Source organism: Malus sylvestris, chromosome 11, assembly GCF_916048215.2.
Source record: "Malus sylvestris chromosome 11, drMalSylv7.2, whole genome shotgun sequence".
Taxonomy (NCBI): Eukaryota; Viridiplantae; Streptophyta; class Magnoliopsida; order Rosales; family Rosaceae; genus Malus; species Malus sylvestris.
The window spans coordinates 34,343,947-34,369,901 of NC_062270.1; the positions used below are offsets into that span (position 1 = coordinate 34,343,947).

General features: G+C 36.5%; 1 protein-coding gene and 1 pseudogene across 1 annotated transcript in view; one reads left to right on the forward strand and one right to left on the reverse strand.

The window, feature by feature from the left end:
• Positions 1-25,955, forward strand: part of LOC126589686 (receptor-like protein 3) — a 166,422-nt gene that overhangs the window by 64,848 nt on the left and 75,619 nt on the right. Inside the window, exon 2 of the mRNA XM_050255064.1 lies at positions 13,559-13,646. Within this exon, the coding sequence (XP_050111021.1) occupies positions 13,561-13,646 (86 nt within the window). The 5' untranslated portion in view covers positions 13,559-13,560. The remainder of the gene's footprint in view (positions 1-13,558; positions 13,647-25,955) is intronic.
• Positions 13,742-17,192, reverse strand: LOC126589689 (GDSL esterase/lipase At3g26430-like; annotated as a pseudogene).

Genomic DNA, 25,955 nt, shown 5'->3' on the forward strand with positions numbered 1-25,955 from the left:
ACCGCTCGCGCCTCTGCCATGGAAAGCCGTATTTGCTTCCTTGGAGTCTTACATTGCCTCTTTACCTTCCCTCATCAACGCTGCCATCGAAGAGGCTATCAACAAGGCCTTCGCGACCAAGCTTCCAGCATATTTCGAAAAGTTTCGTCGCGAGCTGCAATCTCAAGGCGCCGGGGAAGGCATCTCTGCCCCTCTCTCCGTCGATCATCATGTATCTCGTGAGATTAAACCGCTTCAGCTACCCCCAAGCCCAGTCGGTTCTGGAGGAGTCCAATCGCAGCGTATTCCGTCAACAATCCAAGCCAATTATGTTCCACCACTGCTCTCGTCATAGACGTTGTTGAAAGCGATAGCAACTTCGGCCACCAAGCCACACTCGAATGACTCTTCTGCAGCCACAGTGGCGCTTCCTTGTTCGAAACCAGCGATTCATTTTCTGCTGCTGCTACCAGTTTCCCACAGCTCCGCGACTGCTACAACGAAAATTGGGCCTAAGGTATTTCATTCATTTAGCCATGGTTCTGAAAATTGGAGTGCCATATTCCGTTCACTTTTGTTTGGTATAATTGCATACTATACTGGTCATCACGCTATCACCCCTAGTGTCCGCTTGAATGATAAATTTGGGTGGTTAAGTTGGTATCTTGTGGGAATATTTGTGAAGAAGGATTTGTGTGCATCAAAATTGTTTGATGAAATTTCTATGAGACGGAATACAGACCATGTATCATTGAGTAGCAACCTGGATGCCATGGATAGTGTTCTAAGAGATACGTCGTTCAATCAGATTGAAAGACTCATTCTAAGACATGCCGAACTAGGGAATACAGATGTGATTGTGGCACTCTCTTCTCAAGGCGGGTACAATTTTATAACTCATAACGATAGTGAGCCCATAAGAGTGGGATACGTTTAATGAAGTTCTTCGAAATTGCTTAAGTTTGTTAGCCATGGAAGCTACCGGTGAATTGCTTAAGTTGATGGGACTGTTAATGAAAAATAATGGCAGAGTAGGGATTGTCAGGGTAATCCAATCTGCTTGTGCGATAAGTGAAGCCCTTGAGAGTGAGGTATGCGAGCTCACTATGTTGAATCGAAGGGCAGCAATGGTTCTTCGAAAGTCATTGCCTGCTACTTTTAGTATCAATTCAAGTAGCCAATTTTGTTCGGATATTCGAAGGCAGTTGGAGACTCTGCAATCTGTGGTGAGTGAATGGGGTGAACTGCAGCCTATTAGGCCATTGCCTTGGTACTTTCTGAATTTAGCTTGGCATTCAAATTATTCTTGCATGCAACTGAGGAAGAACCAAACACTTGAGAGGTTTCATGAGTTCTTAAAGCTTGAAAATGAGGTTGGAAACATCACAAGACAGGAGGTTGTCCACATGGTACCTCCACTGTTCCTTGATGTACGTCCATATCATTTTGTACTTGAAATGTGCGCTACCCTGTCAGATTAAAAAACATTCCAATTGCTTGAGATTATACACCGATAAATAAAACCAGGATCCCTACCTGATGGATGGGTTACAACTTACAAGTTACAACTAATGATATTGATGTCCAAATATGTAATTTACACCAATTGCTTTCACTGTCTCGGCTTGCACCACCACTCTTACCTCGATTGTTCTGATTGACAAGTCTCCTGACTTAGTACCTGGGCAGATGGTTACACCCCTGCTGATTGTGAGTCTATGCAAGAAAGCAAAAGAAAGTGGCAAGTCTGATTTTGGGTTCGCACATATTATTTGAATTGTGTGCTTCAAGAAAGATGTTTGTAGAATTGTGGGCCTTGCCAATATGTGATCAGGGTGCCGGTAATGTGGAGAAAGTTGCTACATCTTGGGTTCTTTCTGCTGAAGAATCCCCTCAGTTAATGTTTGATATTGTATTTCGACAAAAAAAGAACGTTTGATATTGTGTTTGGTCAGAAATTTGAGCTATTCCATAACTAGATAAGTGGGGGCGTTCACTTTACTGGATATAAGTATTTGTGTAGTGAGGAATCTCATTTTGAAATAGAGGATACACCACCTACTAGGGCACCTACTTTGGTTGATAAGGGAAACGCAAAGATGGATGGTACTGAGGTAGCTATGAAATCTAGTAAATCTGAGTAAAAGGAAGCTAGTAATGAAGATGATAATGGTGAACCAAAGGGTGAAGAGTTTGGTGATGATAAGGTGTTGGCTTGGGAAGATAGCAGTGGACTTTTGGAAATGATTAGAAAGGTGGCCTACAAATGGAAGTTACCTGCGGGAACCAAAATACTCCCAGTATGCAGTGGGGACCATCTGTGACGCCTGCCAGTAATCTGCCAATCATCACAGATGAAGGATTGGTGCAGGAAGCTACTATGGCAGGTTACCAAGAAGAGTGTACAGGAAGGAAAATGCTGCTTAAGTTCAAATTTTGGGGCGGTGGCTTAGATAGAACCGGAATGGCTAACTGGGAGGACTATGACGATTTCAAGGCCAAGTTTCCACAATTCCATTTTTAAGCCTTGAGGACAAGGCTAATTTTCAAGAGGGGAATATTGTTATGAACCCAAAAGTTAATTGAGGTTTTATGCTTTAGTTTTATTGTTAGGAATTGTTAAATATGCCGGCTGCCATTTAAAAGTGTAGAGTCTGTCCAAAAGGAGCCCAGCTCCCAGAAATGAATTAGATCAGTTTTCTCACCCCGCCAGTGGTGAAGGAGTCAATGCTAGCATTGGAAAAGCTACCTGATATGAAAGCAGTTCAGGGTGGATACCTGCAGTTTGAACTAACTAGTTTTTGCTCTGTGCCGCGCTTGTGCAAATTAAAGTGTACATGTATTAATTAATATATTGCTGCTTCAAGTTGTCTAGGCTAAGTGGTGCTGGATTTCTGTAGGACATCCGGAAGTATTGACAAGTGATCCTGATGTAATTGCAGCATTGAGGTATTAATATTGTGTCTATACTACTTTTATTTATCCAAGCATCCATCCTTTAATTGAAGTGAAACCTTATCTTAAGCTTTCTCTAATGGTTCTTCCAGTATCACAGGAAACAACTCTTGGCGCATTTCTTATGCTTTCTTAAGCTTTCTCTAATGGTGATTTCCTAGGCGCAACTCTCGGTACAAGGATTGCTAGGGAGAAGCTTGCAGATATTTTTTGCTGGTATCATTTGTATTCTTTGGTTAAGGGTTTAGCTCTTGGTCAAATTTTCCAAGGAGAGAGGTCATTGGGTTTTATATGTGTACTGTGATAAGAATTTCCACTTCTATAACAACAGAGCTAAAATAAATAAATACGTCAATCTTTGCCTCAACTTATTGGTGGTTACTTCGTATGGAACATCACAGTACTGTCTTATAGCTTTCAGTTGGATACCAGTGTGCTAATTGATCTTATATCCTGTTTATAAGGGATACGGCCTGGTTGGATCAAGTGTTTATGAATTTTTATATCTTCTGTAATGCTTCTAGGGGGAGAGGAGTTCAAGTCATTGTTGTTCCAGGACTTGTTGACTTCATTATATCATCACTCGACAAGGTAGTCTAACGTCTGAGTATTTTGTTTCTTGTGATTTGTTTTTCCACATTAATGTCAATAATAAAGTTCTGGGTTTTGTGTTCATTGTTTTTCTTTTGGTTCCTTACAACCATTGGTAAGAATGAAATCATCTATGGGGAAAATTAGTATATTTGAATGAGTTACATCTCGGCCATTATCAATTGATTTCTCAAAAACATCTGAAAGAAATATTGTGGCAGTAATTTTTTAGTGATCATTGCAATGTACGTTGAGGAGATCAAACAGTAGCAACAAAAGAGAAAAGAATGGTACTCCATTTTCTAGTATGAAAAGATAAGCATAATATTTAACCTTACACGTTTATTGTCTTTTACTAGGATTCCACCGATTGCTCTTGATTATGAACTGCCAAGTTTGCAAATTATCATATTGTTATCCTTTTTCCATTCTGCATAATGCAGCATCATTAGTAACTTAAGTATCATGTTCTCTTTGCAGGACTAAGTCGTTCAAAACCATAGATGCATCAGTGAGAGTTGTTGCTATAGCTAGCGCAGGATTTAAATTATCACGGACAAAACTAGTTGATCTGATTCGGTACAGTCTTTCCACTTATGCTGAACTCTCCCTCGAATTATAGTTTATTGGTCATATGCAATTCCATTAAGCTTTACTGAGTTAGTTAAACCGAACCCCTGTTACTAAAAATGGAGCTACACTCAAGGATATTCTAAATACGATAGGATTTACACGATCACATTTCTAATCTAATAGGACTACAACACTCCTCCTTGAGTGTGTAAGTACTCAACTAAAATGGTGCATCGGGTCTTTAGCGTAGAAGTAAGTATAGTTGATGAAGTTGTCGGCACAATGAGTGGATGCGAGTCTTAAATCAACAAAAGAATGTATAAAAGGTAAAACTCACAAAACCTCGCTATGGTAAAACCCAAGGTGGGATAAAAACCCATAGACAAAGGAAAAAAGTGAGAAATTGCATTAAGTCAAAACTATACGTCTTATTGACGCAAGTAGAGAGCTCACAAGGGTATAACCAAACCAGGATGGGTGCCTCATCTAAAGCTAACTAGGTAGCAAAAGCCTAGTGGGAAAAATGCTCCAAATCGTAGGGAAAAAAATACATTAAGATCAAGTGAGTATACTTCTGGATACTCCCCCTAAGTTTGACAAAACTTCCAAATGAGAACTACAAGCATTGCATAGGAACAGTTAGGCATACCAATTCCTTGGACAAGCTTCTGGAAGGTTGACTTCGGCAACGACGTCGTGTAGAGGTCAGCAAGGTTGTCTCGGATCGGCTTGCGTGACTTCAATTCCTGATGCTTTACTTATGTGATGTAGACGCAATATGTCTTGGCATTGACTTCGTTGATGTATCGTGTCTTGATTGGGTTGATACATGCGGCATAGTCTTTATGGATCGTCGTTGGGATTCAACGATGGATGAAAACAACAAGTTCGTCAAATATGCTCAACAAGAGCTCTCAACGATGCCTCCCATGTAGTGTAGTGAAGTGAGGTGAGTCTTGGAACAAGTCGAAGATTTCGGAACTAAGGTCTTATCATGGACCTTAAAGATATTGCGATATCCCTAACGATAAAGATATAACCATTCGGAGATGTGCCCTGTGCAGGTTTGATAAGTAACAAGTATCAGCATAACAAACAAGGCAAGCATTATTTCAAGGATCAAGGAGGTCAGTCTGCTCGGGATGTGTTAGGATAAGCCTAAATTTGTAGTACCTTTCAGGGTAACAGAAATACGTCTTTAATACCAACTCAGTGGCTACGTGTAGGCGTGGTGCTGCATCTTTATAATAGATCAACAACGAAGGATATGTCTTATCGAATGCAATGAGCTAAGTACGACAAAGCGCAAAGTTGAACTTAGATATAGAACTTCAGATTCCATAATCTTTTCAGGGGTCTCATTTGAATATAGTGTATGGAAGATCATAGGTATACTCAAAGGTAACACCTTTGGGGTGTAATTTGAATAGTGGACCAAAGTACCGTCATAACAATGCTTGAACTTTAGGTCAAGGCGTAAACGTGTTTTCCCAAGATTCTTTATTTCAAATTCCATTTTCAGGTGCGAGGCAATTTTCTCAAGCTCTTCTGGAATCTTAATGAAATTCATGTCATGGACATAAATTGTAACTCTAGCAATTCAAAATAAGACTTTATAGTTTAATACGCAAGGGCATAATTCATTTCTTAAACTGATCAAATAATCACTTTGATGGGTATGCTACATCCGTCAGATTGCTTCAATCCGTAAATGAACGCCTTAAAACGAGTTGAGAAGGTGTTTCGTGGTTTGGAACTATTTGAACCAGTCCATGTAATTCTTTGGGAAGTTATATGTAAATCTCCATATTGATATCCCTATAGAAAAACACTAATCACATTTTATAATACTGCAATCAATCACAGGGCATTTAAGAGAAACCTTGGGTAATGTAGGAACGACAGGTCCAAACGCACTTGGTAATGAATTTAACCTAGATTGTAATAACGGTTGTCCAATCAATTCTACGTTGTCACTAATCAACGAAACACAATTCTATCGTTGCTTTTCATTTACATTGGTAGCTACCATATAAGTGAAAACATCATCGATGATAATCTCATTCAAATTCCATTATCTCATCCAAAGTAGTATACTGGACTAAGAGCTTTAAGTCTCATGAGTAATCCAGATTAAGCTTATGAGATGGATACGATTGAGACAGTGATTGAGTATAGATTCATTTTGTGCCTTGACCTTCCTATTATAGGAAAATGAATCCTATAAACTGAGTAATATGTCGTGCTTCAGGTCGAGACAGATTGATTGGCTATCCGCTAGGGAACCAGAACGTCTAACAGGGACGCCCAAACCGTCCTTTAGGGGCGGCACACCCTTCAGGTATGTTGACTCAATGTCCGTTAGTACGCCTATCCTTGCAAGCATGTTTGCAACTGGTATATGGTCTCGTCATTTTTGCTATATCAGAGGAATGAGTCTGGTGCAACATTCTGAAAGCTAGAATCCATTGCACTTGCTTATCACACTTGTGCGATAGAGAGATCGAGATGAGATAGTGGGCAACGTCCACGCAAATTTGCATCGTTTTATAGGAACGCTGACATTTTTATCTCCCCCTAACGGCGGGAAGACTGTCTCATTAAAGTGACAATCTGCAAAATGAACGATAAAGAGATCGCTTGCAAGGGCTCTAAAAGAGCTAGTGTGAAGGAGAATCATAATCGACAAAAATTCACATCCTTCTTTGAGGACCCATATTGGTACGTTGCGGCGGTGCAACTTGGCACATGGAATGCACACCCAAAACGTGTAAGTACGAAACGTCGGGTTCGTACTTAGTAACCAACTATAACATCGAATAGGTTGGGTGGCAATGGGTATTCAGGCTGACCAACATAATTGCCTACAAGATTGCATAGCCTAGGCAGAAACAGAAAGCTTGGTGTGTTCACCAAGGTCTGGGCGATCAATTAAATTTCACTTTATGATCAATATGCGAAGCTGTTTTAGGGTGAACATGGGAATTCGATGTTCAATTATAAACCTAAAAGAAATGCAATACTTATAAAAAACCTTCGATATAAACTCTCTGGCATTATCCAGTCTTCCAGACTTTATGGGATAATTAGGGTGGTGATTCCTTGAAATTAGCCAAGAGGTTTAGCAACAATGTGTGTGGACAAACATGTGACCAGTTTGTTGATTCATCAACCAAAACCATAAGTATTTATATAGTCTGCATTTTGGTTGGGTTAGTCTACATATATTCCCTTAAATCTACTGTGAAAAGAGGATCATTTCGTATCTTTATGAGGGATGATATAAAAATCAAATTTTCCAAATAAGCAGGCTTGGCAAAGTGTGCTTGTAAGCACAACATTATTTCTTCTGGTAAAGAGATGCGTCGTGGCATCATTGTTCGACCTAAGTGTCACAAACGGTCATGCCAAGACAAGTAAACTACTAAATCACCAAGCTCCAAGTCGGCCATATGTGGCGTGTTCCCAGTTGAGAGACAGACCATTAGCCCCAAAGCAAAGCTTCAGGCTCATTTCTGGAGGTGGTGCAAAGATATTTCACTCTATTTTGTTTAATGGTTGCATTCATGATCAGTGTCCTCTCAAATATCCTTAAAACTTAACGACGTTCTTTTGGAACGGGGAGAATATAAGGTCTTTGAAATGGTAATTTAGTACCATTTGTACAAAGAGGACTATGCCAATGCTCTTAATCAAGTTGGATGGACCTGAAGTCGTTGCTAGAGATGTGATTTAGGTATAAAGTTAGTGTACAAGGTATCACATTCATCTAGACAACAAACTTTCTCATATTTGTACCTAATCACATGTTTAATTGAATTTGGTCACATGTACTAAGAAGCATGATTCAATTAACTCATATTCGAGGACAATATCGATAAGATTATCCATAACTAAAACAAACACCATACTTGAATCCAAGAACATACGAAAATGTTCACAAAGTAAGCCAAAGTTACAAAGGGGATTCAGCCAACAAGGCCATTCATGTCCAAATTCTGTTATTCCAACGGTCTTCGGTGGAGCAAAATTAGTCTCACATATTGACTACGAGAATGGTACTTCTTAACAACTTTGGTAGGGGCATAAGCGAGTGCATAACCAATGATCTCTTCCATAAAAGAAAAATAAATAAATAAAAATAAAAAAGTAGATTTTGTAAGGTTGAGGTTCGAGAATATTATCCATATTCTTGAAGTTTCAGGTCTTAGGTGCCAAGGATCACACTTTGGATGTGATGCCACACCTTGGCAGGCTCTGAATCTACCATACGTTGTAAAAACAAACTCAAATTTGGATTGTTAGAAAGACAGACCTAGACTTGGGTTTGATAAGCTCTAGCCGAAGCTGAAGGGGTATGTTCGGTAGGCCTTTGCTAAATTAAAGCAATACCTTTCAGTGCACCTCTGCTGAAGTAAGGCGCCACCACTTTGTAGAATCAGTTAGTACACTCCAACCGAAGCTGAGTCTATACCATTTTCTCACATTTATGGTAGTAATCAGATTCAAGAATTTGGTAAACTTTCGCTTTCTATACTGCTACTTCATAAGCGAGTTAGAAACATGGAAGGACGAGAAAAGTATTCTTTAGTCAAAATTTCGATCAGATTTATAAACTTCAGAATCGTACTTATTCATGGATGTAATCATAGTGTGCTTCAGGCAATGTTTTTCATGATTACTCAATTTGTAAAAGCGAGCCAAAGAGCCATGGAATCCTCGTACGGGAGGTACTTCCGTTTGTAATGCTTCGGCCATAAATCTTAGAATGAAGATTATGGTGGAGGCTTATTCAGCTCTTCCATGCCATTGTTGGCTTCAATGGTCTCTCAACTTCTTGATGCTGGAGATTCACGTCTTCTACCCACATAAAGTGGTTTCTGTCAAGAAACGTCTAAATCAGTGAAATCAAACTTGTTACGGTTCGACAATCCACTGAATGGAGGGAACAAGATTGTGATTAGTGTTATGGAAATAAGATATCCATAAGCATCAAAGTTAGAACATTCGGGTTCTAAGACACGGTTTACACGAAAAATTCGGGTTTTCATAGGTGTATTGTTTTTATGAAAACTTCGGGTTTTAAAGGCACTAAATTCGAAACTACATGTTTGAGTTTAGTTATGAACTTCCAGTTTGTAAAAGTCGGTGCTTGTAAAAACAAAGAATATAATATACAACCAAGTATAGTGGATTTGGGTTGCTTCATGAACTCAAGTGTGAGTGTTTTGGGATTACGAAAGAATGTCAACGGTTCAAAGAAGAGAATTAAAATATTGACTCGTTAATGTCCAAAAGTGATATTCAGACCAATAATTTTAGATTTCTTGTCAGATTAATGGTTGCTAGTCACTTTTAATTAATTCAATATATCGGAACCATTCGATGTTGATCGTGGAAGCAAAAAAATTGGCTAGGCCCATAAATTTAATGTTGGTTGCAGGCCACACAAGAAAATCAAGTCCCAAATTGGGCTCGGGTATGCTACGATTAGCAGCCCAATAACATGCAAAACAGGCTGCATGCTTGCTGCAATGTCACGGGCCGCGAAAAATGAGCAGCCCAGCAGCATTAGGCTATTGGCTGTTTAACCCAATGCGAGCTGCCATGCAGCCAAAACAAAAGGAAACCCAAGTGGGCTTTTAGGAAAAAATTAGCCCAACTTCAGGCTGGTTGCATTTCGAGATGGCAACAGACCCAGAAGAAAAGGAAAAAAAAAACTGAAGCCCAATTGGGTTGAGTCTGGACAAAGCCCAAAAAAAATATGGGTTTGATTCGGGCACCCCAGCGTTGCTGGGTGCATGCTATTGCCGGAAAAATCAAACTGCGTCGCCATGATTTGGTGGTGTTCTCATACGAGGCCGAGTCGGGGTTCAACGAGAACCCTTAAACACACGACGAAGTACTTTCTCAACATCGGTGGTGGTCCAAAACTAGTGAGATTCGCTGAGAATCTCCAAGACATCGTCGCGATTTTGAAGTGAATCTTGAGAGTTCGAGGTCGAGGACGACTTCCAATCGTCGTAGGTCACCGGAGCTCGACTGCAGGCGAGCTAGCGCGAAAGCGGCTTCAAGCCGCGACTCCAGGGCTTTTTTTGTCTTTTCATGTCAATGTTTAGAGTTTTCAAAACCCAAAAGGGATAAGGGATCGAAGCCCAACAAAGAATGGAAGCCAAGCTAGTGGTCTTGGTTCTCGTGCACAGCAAGTTGAGAGGGACTGCTCGGTTCCCTTTTTGTTTTTTGTTTTTTTCTCCAGTTAGGGTTTGGAAAAACCCAAAATTGCTTCTATTTTATTTTGATTCTTTGACTTACAAATTTCACATAGCAAAATTGCGTAATGCATGAAACACATATATATTGACAAATATATGAAACATACAACATATATATAGGTAAATATAAATGTAAGGGGTTCATGCATCATGGAGAATGTTTTCATGCTTCATGGTCGTTTCAAATATCTTTCTTTATTTGAAGTGTAGCTAATTGGAAGAAAACAACTGAGCCTTTAAATTTGTAGAAGATCCTTCTTGGAAAGCCGAAATTGTATCTCCAATGCTTTGTTTCACGTTCAACAAAAAAAAAATTGAATCAATGGCATGTAAATCAATTCAATAAAATAATAAATTAATAATAAAAAGAATAATTAAAAACATAATACTCCCCTGATTGACAAGATCAAACTCTCTTTAGCGCAACATCAAGAGCATGCTGATAACGTGTTGTAGGCATAATTTATTGAACAATTATAGAAGACAGAGAGAGGGGTGTGGCACAGTAGAAAGAATGAGAGAGATGTGTAATTGTCAGGTATGTATTATTCAAGGTTCTAAAAAATGCTAGGCGCTAGTCGGGCGGCGGGCTAGCGCCTAGCGCCTAGGCGGCCTAGGCGGATTTAGGTAAATTTCTTGTATATCTTGTAAATAAGTGCATATTGACACCTAAAAAAAAACTATACTTGTATGAATAATAAAATAATGATAAAATGCAAATTAGGTACACTATTTCCATAAGTATTGGATGAACTTGTAGTAAATCCATCATTTGCAAATTATATACACCATTTCCATAAGTATACCACCATGAAACCAAAAAAGAAAAAAGCACGCAATTAATAAAAATTAATAAATAAAAAAACCTCCTAGGACCGCCTAGGACCGCCTAGGGCCGCCTAGGACCGCCTAGCCGCCTAGCCCGCCTAGACCGCCTAGGCGCCGCCTAGCCCGCCTAGGCCGCCGCCTAGGCCCAACCCGATTTTTCCTCCCGATTTGCCCAAAAACGCCTCGGTTGCTAGGCGCCCAGCGCCTAGGCGGCCGCCTAGGCCGTTTTTTAGAACACTGGTATTATTTCACCCCATTGTGCATTTATTTATAGTAGTAGGGAAGGTAAATTCCTTACTCCTATAGGATTACAACTCTAATAGGATAATATCTAGTCTAAGAGATATGGTAGAATCCCACAAGAATATCCTAGATATGATAAGATTTACATGATCACAATCCTATTCTAATAGAACTGCAACATTTTGTACATATAATAACTGCGTATAGGGTGAAGTGCCAACTTAGTCCTAATTTACCTCAGTGAAAATTAGGTCCCAGAATTATTTTTTCGGTAAAATAAGTCCCTAAATTCATTAAAAATTGCTAATTTTATATCTACTATTATATTCAAAGCTTATCCAATTTTTCGTCAACTTAAGTCACATGACACACTTTGGAGTGTAATACCGTCATTTTCTCGCCTATAAGCCATTAACATTTCATATAGGTTGCAAATCTAACACCTAATTTACCCTCCAAAGTTAACTTCATGTATTTCTTTATGAAAAATTACCAGTCTACCCTAATGTGTATCACATGCAAGTAACAGACTTAAATTGACGAAAAATTGAATATAGTAGCTTCGAATCTAATATTAGGGATGTAATTGGCAAATTTTTATAATTCAATGACTATTTTTCTGAAAATATAGTTTAGGGACCTAATTAATTTCACTCATGTGATAATTCAGAGACTAAATTGGCAGTTCACCAAAATAATAAATGTGTTCTTGATATCTAATAGACGTCTTTGATGTAAGGTTAAAATTACATGATGAATCTTGCTTCGTTAAAAAAAAAAAAAAAAGGTGCAGCTATAAATGAGATAAACCTTACTATGTATAGTATTTCATTTGTACTTCTATGAGAAAATTTGGATTTGAAGTGTTAATAACAATTTGTTTTGTAAAACATAGATTATATTGTACGTAGCCGTAAAACACAAGGTTGCAAAATGTTCTTTAATCTAAAAACAAGAAGATCCTTTTTACTTTGCTTTCACAAGTGGAACTGTGGAAATTTCTCTTTGACACAATCATTCTTCGACGCATTAAGGGGTTTGAAAAATGTACATTAATGTGTAGTTATGGTTTTTTACCAATTTGTTTAATTTGCAATACGATAATATCCTTTTACGCTTGTTTGGTTATTAAGATTCATTAGATTGATTGGATATCATTCAAGCTTAATTGAAGATAGAGGCAAATGACTTTATTTTTAGGGGATCAGAATGGGATGAGTTTTCTTAATTAAGATAAAGGAAACTTGTCTCTTTTAGTCATTCAAAATTTTGGGAATTGAAAGTGATGAGTTTTCTTAATAAAAAATTCATATTTTACCTTCACATTGAACACAATTTTTTTTCCTTGATATAATGGAGTTATACAATCTAACTCATTCCTAGATATCAGACGAGCCCTCAGGTACTTATTAATATTGTACAACATTAATTCATTTTTTATATATTCAAGAATATTGCGGGGTGATGGCATGCAGCTCATAAACCTTTTACTGCAATCTAACCCATTTCAATGGTGAAGAAGAAACACATATTTGGTTTTCTTTATGTGATTTCAAATTTTGAACTTTGTCCCCTTTTCATGGATATTATCTTAGAGAAGATCTTGGTTCCGTTATTTTTCAAGCAATCCCGAGTTTTAATGTGATCTGCAATCCTTTGGGATGGTTGGATAACCATTTCGTTTTGGGGAGTGATTGATTTTTACACTCCTTGTTTTACCTCTTGCATTCCTCTGTTTAGAAGCCTAATGGGATACCATTTTTGTTTAATAACCATCCTTCATTGCTCTAATACGATTGTGAGGAATTTTATGCCTTGACTCGGGAGGAGCTCCATTGTTTTCTATGGTTTGTTGGGTAGTTTGGAATGGAAGATATGAGTTGCTGTTCTGAAAATAACAAGGTCATTTTCACTGTCGAAAATCTCTCGGACATGTTGAAGGGTTTGGAAAATGTACATTAATGTGTGTGGTCATGGTTGTTTGCAATGAAATACTACCTTTTATGCTCACACACACAAAAGAAAATTATACATAGCCGCATACCTTTGGTTGCTCCTATATATATATATATATATATGGTATGTGCAAGCCTGCTACTGCAAGAAATATCCAAGTTAAATGGCTCATGGCTTCCTCCTCATCTTCTTATTCTCTTTCATTATATCAACAACAAATATTCATGCAAGCAACCAAAATGAACTCAACTCTCTCATGGCCTTCGCCCACACCCTATATATACACACACAGACTGAAGGAGAAAGCGGATGAAAAAAAAGAATTTAAAGACTTTGGAGAGACATTAGGTCACCACTTGGTCCTTAATCCAAGCAAAAATAAAGATTAAATTAACGAAAGATTCTGATGACATTATTTTATTTGAATTTTAGAAAAAAAGATAGCATCAGATCTAAATTCTAATGAGTTTGCTGCTGCTTTCCATGGCAAGCAAATTTCAATGGAGTTGGTGGGTCTGAGAGTGAACCATCTACAATCTGATCGAAGACTCTCTTGTTAGCCGCCTCAGTGAAATGCACACCATCCCAATTCACCCAAAGTGATGGGTCTTGGCATGCCTTTCCCACTAACACATCTTTTCCATGAACCCTAATCTTTCCTCCACATCCAATGTGCTTGTTGAAGTTGTACTTCCCACCATGACCACAACATGCTCTTATCGGTTGCTTGAATCCTGCGACATTTTGTATTACATGTCAGCAAACCGTCGAAGAATACAAAACACCACATCATAAACTTGACAAAAGTGGTTTCAATCTACGAAGGGCTCACCATGCTTTTGTGGTTGGCTAATGAGGGAGTACTTGGCTGAATAAACATCAACATAAGTGATTGCAGCCAATGGTAGTTCTTTTCTTAACTGAACCACAGCTTGTTTCAATCCCCGGTTGAAAAACCGAGCAAGTTTATTGTAAGGCGTGGCGCATCCGGCCTTGTCAACCTGCGCGGCTGGGATTGGTAAGCGGTCCAATACGTAGGGAAGACAACCAATGGGACCTGTATTGTGTATCCAAAAGTATCTACCTCCTTGATTGTATACATACTGCGTGAGTACACATACAAAGCACATCACAACCAAATTAATGACTAATTAAATCCAAATTTAGGCACAGTTTGAATTGCTAATTACCTTAACAATGCTGTTAAACTGGTTTAGCACATCAGGAACATATGCCTTGACTTGGGTAATGGACATGTTCAAGAACAAACCGGATGTTAAATCATTCTGGCCAATATCAAATGCGTATAAAGCACGAGAGAAATCTTCTGCTTTAGGCATTAGCTGTTCAAAAACTCCACCTGCATTGCAACTGATCTTCTGGATTAGCCCACATTGATACAAGTTTTCTCACCGAATAAACTGTGTAGATGTGCGTAAGGACACTGCTCGGTTTCCTTACGTGCAAATCACAGTTTGCCACGTATGCTAAACGCACAAATGCAAGTCATTAAAATACAGAAAGAGAAGTATATGTGCACATGTCAAATTGTGACCTCGACTACGAGTGGTTTGGGATCTTGGTTGAAAATCGTAAAACTCATTGTACTGAACGTCCAAGGATACAGGACTAAACCCGCTCTGGCGAATGGTTGTGTTCTGCGGCCTGATGGTTGAGCCCGCCGTGGCAAAGTTAGCTCCGTGAGTGAAGTTGCTTCCCACAGAATCAAGATATGCGCTCAGAAACGGTAATTCAAGGCTGTTGGCTGCAAACATAGCATTCAATCAAAATATTCTCTTTTTATTATACAATTATATTCTACTTTAAACCGATGAATTTTAAGCTTAACCATACAATATGGTCAAAATTTTAATCAAATATCGAATTCAAAACAACTATAAATGTCAACGTCGTTCATGTGAGTCGACCAAGTACCGCTAAACTAGACCCGCAGTACTAATATTACAGATTCAGTCCAATTAGTAATTGTCAGATAATCTGATTTGGTTAGATTCTTTTCCTGCATAAAACATGTGATCTCATATAAGTTAAAACAGAGGTGGGTTGGCGTTTTTGGTAGCTTCCCACACTGACTCAATTATCTTATCCACATTTACACGTCACACTTTTTTTTAAGAAGGTTAGGCAAAATTAGCTCTTCATCAACCATTTATGTTCGAATCACCCACACTTTCCCAAAGAAAAAAAAGGACGGTTACACTCAAAAGCCCCGCACATCAACCTAAGTGTCGGTGGAATATTTCTATTCAAATGATCGACAAAAAAGAAATGAATAGTTGAGTCGATCCTCATGGGTAAAAAATGAGAGTAAAAGACGCTAGTTTGGTGGTGGGCATAAATTTAGCATCCAGGCATCTAAGCAAAGATTTAAGCGGATATATTAAAAACACTAGAATAAGCATATAATTAATGAGTGTTCATATTGTTATCCAACAAGTCTTTTACGTTTTATTAAAAACAATCACACAAAAAAAGTTATTTAGATTCTATCAAAGTGTAACTCGTAACTTAGGAGGTCTAGACGAGTGTCTAGACATGTTTAAGCGGGACGTTTTAGAACAATGTGGAAGAAGATGAAAAATGTAGTAAAGTACCTATAAAATCAATGACAAGACGGCCATCGCAGTAACGGCCGGCGGGGCTATGGAAGTAGGACTCTCCGTGGGGCAAACGCGCCTGGCCGAAGAGCGCAGACAAGCCGCCTGTGTCGGAGTTTGAGTCGCCGAAGTTGAATATGGCTGGAAATTTGCATGGAGACGATGAGGCTGCCAAGCTCACTGATAGAAACATTAACATAGCAGTTGCAACTAGTAGTTTTGAGAACTGTGATTTCATACTGTCTGAGGAAACAAAGAAGAAGAGAAAGAGAAGACAATCACTTATCTCGCTGAAATCGGCTTTTGGCTTCAAATTTGTCGATTTGTATTTGTTTAGTTTCCCTATAACTCACTTTTGTCAGTTTTGGTTGGAAGCGCTCTGGCATTTTTCACGAGGGATCTTTAAATATTGGGAAACTTTATATGAATATAATTTTGTGAGTCATTTTTGAGATGAGTCTAATTTAAGAAAAAAATACAAAATTTTAATGTATATTGAAGTTGGGCTGGTTGATGTGATTTATTTGGTTTTAAAAATTTTGTTGGAATTTAATTTTTGTTTCTAGGTTAAAACATTCGTAAAACTAAATTACGATAGCTAACTCAAAGTTACAAAAAAAAAAAAGAAAAAAAAAAAAGAGAGGTTAAAACCATTCTACAGTAATTAAAACATTTTAGGTCATGAAATTTAAATTTGAATGGTTGGGTAACATTCACTATCCAAAGATCTAAATTATGTCTTTTAATAGACCTAAATATTTGAGTTTGGTCTGTTAGAGTTGCTAATTGAGACAATTGAGATCTATGCATGTGACATTTTCACATTAATTTTATAGTCCTCAAGTGAAACAAACATTATTGCAAAGGAAAACGGAGAGATTAAAGTTCCTAATTGAGAATCTAATCATAACATCATAGCTGGCAAACAGAAAGAAGTTGCAGAAGCAGTACCTATGAAATCGATTACAAGACGGCTGTCGGAGAAACGGCCGGACGGGACGTGAAAGTAGGTCTCTCCGTTGGGGTAAGGGGCTTGTCCAAATGCTGCAGTCCGAGTTCGAATCTCCGAAATTGAACCTGTGCAAATGCCGGGACTCGGAAGCAGTGTTGCTCAAATTACAAGGCCGAAGAGAACATGATGTTTTAAGAAAACAAATTCCATGTGTTGAGTGTGTACAGAGAGAGGGACACTCAAGGGGATAAGTATAGACAAGTAGACGGCCTTGTTTTTATAGAGAGACGACAAAAGAGGGTCTTTCTTTATCTGTTTCTTGCTAACTGCATTGACCACTTTGATAGCATGGACTTGGAAAAAAGAATTTAAAAAGAAAGATAGTACTTGCGTGTATATGCGTTAATTTGTTTGATACATATTGATGATTAAACGATTTTAATTTCATTGATCTTTTGTACAGGTGATCCTTAAATTATGATTAAGAAAATTGATGCTTTCGGTTATAATCAATGTCAAACATGTACAAAGCGCGAGATATAAGATCTTTTGTTTTAGGCATTAGCTGTTTGATAAGTGAATTTTATATTATATATTTAACCCTATTCTTAGTATATTTTGGTTAATATTTTGGAAGAATTTTGATACTTTGAATTGTATTTTCAATATAGGACTTTCGAATTCCTCTAGAGAAAAACGTGGTCAAATGGACGAATTTTGAAGTAATTCCAGTTGAAAGACGTTCGTGAGTCACTTAGCTTGGTCGTATCAAAATTTGGGATTTTTCCATCAAGCGGTTATTTTCTGGCGATAAAATAAAAGAGCGATGCGCGGTGCTGGAAAATGAGGTTTCTGGGCTTAAAGTGCGTTTTTGGAGCCCAAGATGACCTTGGATAGTTTCATGGCCTTCTGGAGATGTGTTCTGAACGTCCTTATCTTTATAACAACCTATCTTGGGCAGGATTTGGAGGAGATCTGAGGCTAAAACGTGGCTGGACAAGTACTTGGCAGATTCTCCTAGTTTAATTAGGGTTTTATTTTCTAAGATATTTTTATTATTTTTCTTAGTTTCCTAGTTGGAATAAGAAACCTATGTCTTAGGGTTTGTAAGGGCTGAGCAAATATATTGTTGCGCATGGCCGGCCCAGACCCAGTGCAGGCAGGGCGACCGTCTAGGGCCCAAAAAAATTGGGGGCACCAAAATTATTCGGGTGATATATTTATATATATTTTTATAAGAGTATAAATTTAAAAAAGTTGGTTTAATGACAAAAGAATTTAACTAGAAGTGGTGATTTTGTAATTTGAAATTAATGAGAAGGTCTTGGGTTCAAGACACCACGTGTGCTTATTTACTTTCTAATTTTTACAATTTTTTTTCATAAGAGTATAAATTTATAAAATTTGGTTAACTATTCAAGAAGTTTAATTAAAAGCAATGATTTTTGTTGTTTAAAATTAACGAGAGGTCCTAAGTTTGAAATGATATGTGCGTGTTTATTCTTTTCAATTTTAACAAATTTTTGTTTGGTTGTTAATTTATTTTTAGTTACTAGCTAGTAGCTATATGGGTTGCTATTTTTAAATATTCGTTCAAATTCAAGTCTAATATTCAACAAACAGTAATGCGTAGACCAAGTTTTTAAAGCAAATTTACAAATCATATGACGTGTCATCATAAGGTTTAACTTAGTGCCCATTCATTACTTATACATATCAATTAAAGACTCGAAAACGTTATTATTTTTTTAGTCCCATATTGACAAGGTTAGTAAATAAGAAAAAATATCTCACGATTTATACAAAAACACTTTAAAAGTTCAAATGGAAAACAAACTCATTTATCTACTAGTAAGCCATGAGTTTTTTGGTTTCCTTCTCTTGATACAAAATAAATTAGTCTTTCTGTGTTTCAAAATTATTGAGTTTGAAATGTTTTTCTAAGTATAATTTTATCGATGCCTTTTATGTGAAAATAAATAATTTTCTTATGTGAAGTTAAGGCATATTTTTTAGCGTTGCCCCAGGCCTCAAAAATCTCTAGACTGGCCATGTTGTTGTGGCCATCTACAGTTTTGGGGATGCTTATTATTATTCAACTTCAGAGACAAAGAACTTGGCTAGGGTTCCTGGAGATTTTCTACTTTAAGGTGCTTTCATTCCTTTTATTTTTAATAATATTTTCTATGATTTTGATTATGAATATGCATAACTAATTCCTTTTGCTAGGGCGAAGCCTTGAGCCTTAGCATGAATATGTAATTTTTATTTAATTGCTTATGATTGATTGCATGCACACTTTGAACTATCGATCACTGTTTTAAACTATCTAATTATCTTGATGATTGGCCACCATTAGGACGTTTAGACAAGTAATTGGATGCAATTCGGTCGGAATATCACCGGAGGATTGAGTATTGCTTCTTGTGATTGATAATTGTAATTTCATCTAAGACGAATATCACGTTCTTAGGGGTTGCATGGTTCTTTAAAAAGGTTTTCATAAAACTTAATGAGTCTTGTATGTTCATATTTGATCTGAATATCACAGACAGATTGCATGTTAGATATACGTTCTTGCTTGAATATCACGAAGAGAATATGTATTAGGAAAATCTAACCTTCGAAGTGGCATGTGTAAATCGTAAGTAATTGGTAGAAATTCATAGGATTGCTAGGTGATTGTGGAAACCTAGTGCCTTTATAAAATGGTATTTAAAACTCTTTTCTTCGATTATTTTAGTTTTTGTTTAAAATTCGTTTTTTTTTATTACCCATTCTCACAGCACACCCGCTTATTCTCACAGCACAGCCGATGATTCTCACATCAGTTTTTTTTCAAAGCACAGCAATACCAAACCAACCCTGAGGGGTTCTGAAATCTCTCTTTGGCATAATGAAAGGTTTGGAAATCTCTCTTTAACGTTTGGAAAAATGTACACAAACGTGCTGTCATGGTTGTTTGTCAGTTTTCTCAGTTTGGCCCCATCTTGACCAACTGAGGTCTTCGCTTTTTGCTTTTATATATATAAAAGAAAGAAATCACAATTAAAGATCTACAACATGAAGTTAATAAAATCAAAGAAGAAATTACGGTTTTAAAATCTGAGAACCTAGAAATTCATACACACCTTAGTAAAGTCCGAACCTAAACACTTGTCAATAACAATGATGAAGAACAAAGTAGTTCTTCTTCGTATCATCCACATGAAATTTAATTTTAAGTATTTTAGACAAGATAAGAATCCAGAAATTGTATTCTAAAATTAAAATAATAATTGATGATTTTCATTTTGAATCAATTGTTGTGGAGCAAAAAATAATCACAAGGCGACACGTGGATTTTTGACATAAGAAGACCAAACTACCCCTGACGTACACCAGGAATCTATCCCTACGTCTTGTAGCGGAAATGACCACTAGGTAAGTACAAAACCATTGAACACACACACACACACACACATATATATATATATATATATATAGTCATATAGTCATCCATCATTTATACTATAAAGAGGTGTTCGAAACATGTTCTAAATATCATATCGTCATTCATTAGATATTCTATAAGAACATGGGTTATAGGAAAAATAGTAATAATTCAAACTAGCCTCAATAAGCATGTTATCTCAAAGCGTCTCATAGAACATAATTGTTAAATCATGATTTTCCATGTATGCATTTCTATTATTAAAACATGCATTTTAGAAGGGGTCCACTCACAGTACTTCGTTGCTGAAGAGTCACGCAACCTATCGAAGAAGGAACGCCATAGATAATTACCCCTAAACACATAAAGGGTCCAATTAATAAAACTCTATTAAAACAATTGAATCTGAGAAAACGAACATCGAAAACGGGTTCAGGACGTCGAATTACCCTAAGAAGGGTCCCAGTTAAATTTCATAAAATTCAATAGAATATTCCTAGAATATAGGGTTTAAAGTTCACGGCCTAAGGCCCTAAAAGGAAATGGCCCAAAGACCTTTTGGGTTTTTGAAAACTATTAAGTAAAATAATTAATTAACTAAAATGGGTTAGGCTTAACAAGGCTTGAGCCTAAAGGAGTTTGGACCCAAGGTTTTAGGGTTTTGGGTCTTGGGTCTAAGGTCCAAAGGATTTAGGGTTTTAAGTAAATGGGCCGAAGGCCCTAGGTGAATGGCCCAAAGGCTTGAGGCCCTAAGGTTTGAAAGGTTAGTGGATTGGGTTTTAATAATTAGGTTAATGGCTTTGAATTGGTTCCGGGTTGGTCCTAAAGGCCCGTGGGTTTGGGTTCTTAAGGGTTTTGGGATGAGTTCAAAAGGCTAAAGGGTTGGGCTTCCTAAATGGGCCGGTTTTTGGGCCACCAGTTTCATGGGTCGCCGGACCCAACAAAGGAGAAGGCCGGATTTCGGCCGAAAAACTAAACAACATTTAAACATTAATAACTTTGTCAATGCTTAACGGAATCGAGTGATTCAGAAACAAAAGTTTTAGTTCTCGAAGAGACAAAGAGAATAGTACCTCACACGACGTCTAACTCGACATGGTTTGACTGGAAAAAGCCTTGAAAGCCACGGAGGTCGCCGGAAACTGGGTAAGATTCAAATGGGTATAACTTCTTCAATACTCAACGAAATTGGGTGAAACAAAAAGGAAAGTTGTAGTACTTAGCGAGACAAAGAGATTGATAACTTGCATGCAGGCCAACTCGCCGTAGTTTGGCCGGAAATTGGCTCGAAAGCCGTCGGACTCGCCGGAGTTCGACTAGGGAGGAAGAGAACAGTGGTCTCCGCCACTGTGGTGCACCACGGACCTGTCCTGGGTTCGAGTTCTTGCTTGGGAGAGCCTTAGGGTGTGCGTGTGTAACTGAGTGTGGGTGTGGAGGGTGTATCGGAAAGGAGTGGATAGAGTTGTTGAGAATGAGAGATAAGAGAGAAAGAGAGAGAGAGTTATAAAAATCAGAAAATGAAGGAAAATGGGAAGGGAACCGGGGACAAAATAGGGGGTGGGCCCCTTGGGCACACCATTTAAGACCCAAAAATAATTTAAAAGCAAGATAATCTCAAACTTAGTGAAAATACAATTTAAATTAGGGGTCGGTGTAACAATTTGGATGCACAAAGTTAGCACACTTGTTGACACATTCTCTAATAGAGATGGTCCTACTACTATATATAGACCCAGGGCCGATTCAGAGATTTTTGAGGTCCAGGGCAACGTCAAAAAAAGTGCCCTAACTTCATGTAAGAAAATTATTTATTTTCACACGTAAGAAATCGATAAAATTATACTTAGAAAAACACTTCAAACTCCATAATTTAGAAACACAGAAAGACTACTTTATTTTGTATAGAGAGAGGGAAACAAAAAAACTTCGGGCTTACAAGTAGATAGATGATGAGTTTTGTTTTCCATCTGAACTTTGAATGTGTTTTTGAATAAATCGTGAGGTGTTTTTTCTTATTTACTAACCTTGTCAATATGGGACTAAAAAATAATGATGTTTGTGAGTTTTTAATTGATATGTATTATTAATGAATGGGCACTAAATTAAACATTTTGATGAAACGTCATATAATTTGCAAATTTGGTCTACGTATTATTCTTTGTTGAAGATTAGACTTAAATTAAAACAAATATTTAAAACTAACAACCACATAGCTACTAGATAGTAACTAAAAATAAATTAACAACCAAACAAAAATTTGTAAAAATTGAAAAGAATAAACATGCACATAGCATTTCGAACTTAGGACCCCTATTAATTTTAAACAACAAAAATCATTGTTTATAATTAAACTTCTTGATCCTTTAACCAAATTTATAAATGTATACTCTTATGAAAAGAAATTTGTAAAAAATGGAAAGTAAATAAGCACAAATGGTATTTTGAACCCAAGACCTCCACATTATTTTCGAATGACAAACCACCACTTCTAGTTAAATTTCTATGTCTTTGAACCAAATTTTATAAATTTATACTCTTATAAATATATATATATATACACACACACACACACACACACACACACCACCCTAATAATTTTGGTGCTCCTAATTTTTTTGGGCCCCGGACAGTCGCCCTGCTTGCACTGGGCCTGGGCCGGCCCTGTATGGACCACATCTGTATTAAAGAGTGTGTAGCAAGTGTGCTAATTTTGTGTACCAAATAGTATGACTCTTTCAATTTTTATTTTTTTGTTTACATTATGATGTAAGGTTTGTTCCCATATATATAAGGTTTGTTCCAATATATATAATAGTACAATGAAACTAATCGGACATAAAATTAACATACTTGTTGACACACTTTCTAATAGATGCGAGCTCCATCATCATATATGAGTCTTGCCTATATTAAAGAGTGTGTCAACCAAATTGTCAGTTTTGTATAGACTTGGCATTCATGTCATGTTTTCCGTGTTCGTGTCGTTTTTGTGTCATACCCGATATCTTAATGGATCGTGTCGTGTAACACCCGTTAAAATAAACGGGTAAAATGACCCAACCCGAAATCACCTGATAATATTAACAGGTAATATGACCCGACCCGTTACCCGTTAAGGAAAATATATTTAAACCAATAAATAATCAAATGAAAAACATAATACTAAATAAGTATATACATATCATATTGTCACATCCAAAACATAAAACACATTTTTCTTTTAAGTATATTTTCACTTACCTAAAGTCTTTAGTAGTTTTTTAATTAATGTAGAAGTGTAAAAAAATATAGAAAAAATATATAAATGCTCGTAATGACAAGTTTTACAACTTTCATGAAGAGCTTAACTTCGAAATTCGCCACTATAATCATATAAATCATAGATCAAAATTTAACCGTTGATTGTTGTTTACATTTACACTTCATTGTTCTCATCAAATTTTGTTTTTTTTTTTTTCAGATTTTCTTTTTTGAAAACTTGATCTATTAGAGGATGCAGCAAAATGAACGTTTTGGATCGTTGATATTATATTCAGAGTTTTACGGTTAGTGAAAATATTGCTTAATGTTTATAAAGTTTCTACAAACTATATGACATTGACTCATATTTCAGTTAACCGTAAATATTGAAACGTGGTATCCAAGATCTGAATCGTTCATCTTCTTACATCCGCCATATGATCATGTTTTCAAAAAGAAAATTTTAAAAATGAAATTCAGTAAAAAGAATAAAGCGTAAATAGCAATCGATGGTTAAATATAAATTTAAGGTTTATGAATTATAGTGTTGGATTTCGAAGTTGACCCCTTCATGAAAGTTGTAAAGTTTGTCACTATGAGTGATTGTATATTTTTTTTTACATTTTTTACACTTCTACAATAATTATTATTAATTTTTCCCTCAAATAAAAAACATTATTCATGAAGGTTTGGAGGATTTTAAAAATCTAAACGATAATGTAAGTGTAAATCACGAGTGTTCGTATATTCTTTCATATTTTTCATACTTGTATGTATGTCTTCTTAGTTCTTGCCTATACAAATACTATATTAGTTTATTTTAGTTTTGGACAACAACATGTTAAGTAAAATTTATCCTAGTAATGATAATAAGGAACTCTCATAATAAAAATAAATAATGACTAAAACTTTTTTTTTTAAAACTTATATAGAATAATAATACAAAACTATATATTTAATATAGAATATATTGTATATATTAATATGGCTATTGTATTTTATAAGAAATCTTTTAGTAATTAAACTTTAAAATTATCAAAATAAATTTTTCTTAACGGGTCAAAACAGGTTACCCACGTGTTACCCGCGTGTATACCTGTTAAGAACCCGTTATTAACGGGTCACCCAATAATGACCCGATAAGTTATCGTGTTGACCCGAAACCCGTTATTTTCGTGTCGTGTTACGGTGTCGTGTCAGAAACTGCCGGGTCTAGTTTTGTATGTCCAAACAGTATCAACAATAGTTATATATTCTTCAAGTTTTTCCATGGTGTAGGCCAAATGTCAAAGCTAATTGGTAATATTTTGTATATTATCCGTCATGAAGATACTTAATATATAATGACGACAATTAGCAATGTGATACAACATGTCGTTCAATATCCTAGTGAATATGATGTTGGGTTTCCATCCATATATTCTAGGTTCGAAACTCCCATTCCCCAAATTGTTGTAATAGTTTTAAACCCTCATTCTCTCCTTAATAATAATAATAATAATTAAAAAAAACACTAATGTGAACTAGTTTTTGTATGAACTTTGGTATATGTTAATGGTTCAATTCATTATTCTGAAAAAGTGGTAGCTAGATTCGTAATTTTGAAAAAATGATATGCCTTTATAGTGGAAGATGAAGTTATTGGTTTGAAATGTAACTTAATTTTTGCACAATGACTCGACTGTAATGAATTGAGGTTGAAGGAAATTTTCATATTTTAGTCATGCTTTTGCAAGGTTCCTAACCTTTCCTATAGTGTCAAAATTCACATATTCATGATACTATAGATCTTATACATAAGTTGCAAGTTACTCAAGTACGATATATTTATCAAGAAGCAAATGTAATAGCAGATAAACTTGTTTCAATAAAGTTTTACTTGTATTTGATTTGCTAATCATCCTGTAACAGTTTCTTAAAGCCTTTAAACAATTGTAGGAAATCCTTCATTGTAATTTTATTTCAAATTTGAAGTACTATTACTTTAAATTTTAGTCTCTCGTTCATGATTTAGCATCCAAATCAAAATAAATTGAATACTTATTTTTTCGTTCTTGTCTCGTTAGTATATCATATTTTATAGATTTTGTTCATATGACATCCATATTTCGCATCAATATACATTGCGTTAATATGGCGTTGATTTGGATACCAATATTGCCCTTCAAGTCATTGGAGTCAATCCGCGTCCCCTTGTTTATTATATCATATAACCCGTTTGATTTCAATCAAATGACATTAACCAATCCCCTCCATTCCTCTTACCAACAAACAAACAAAACCACATAAACTTTTGCAAGTGCAATACTGGGCTA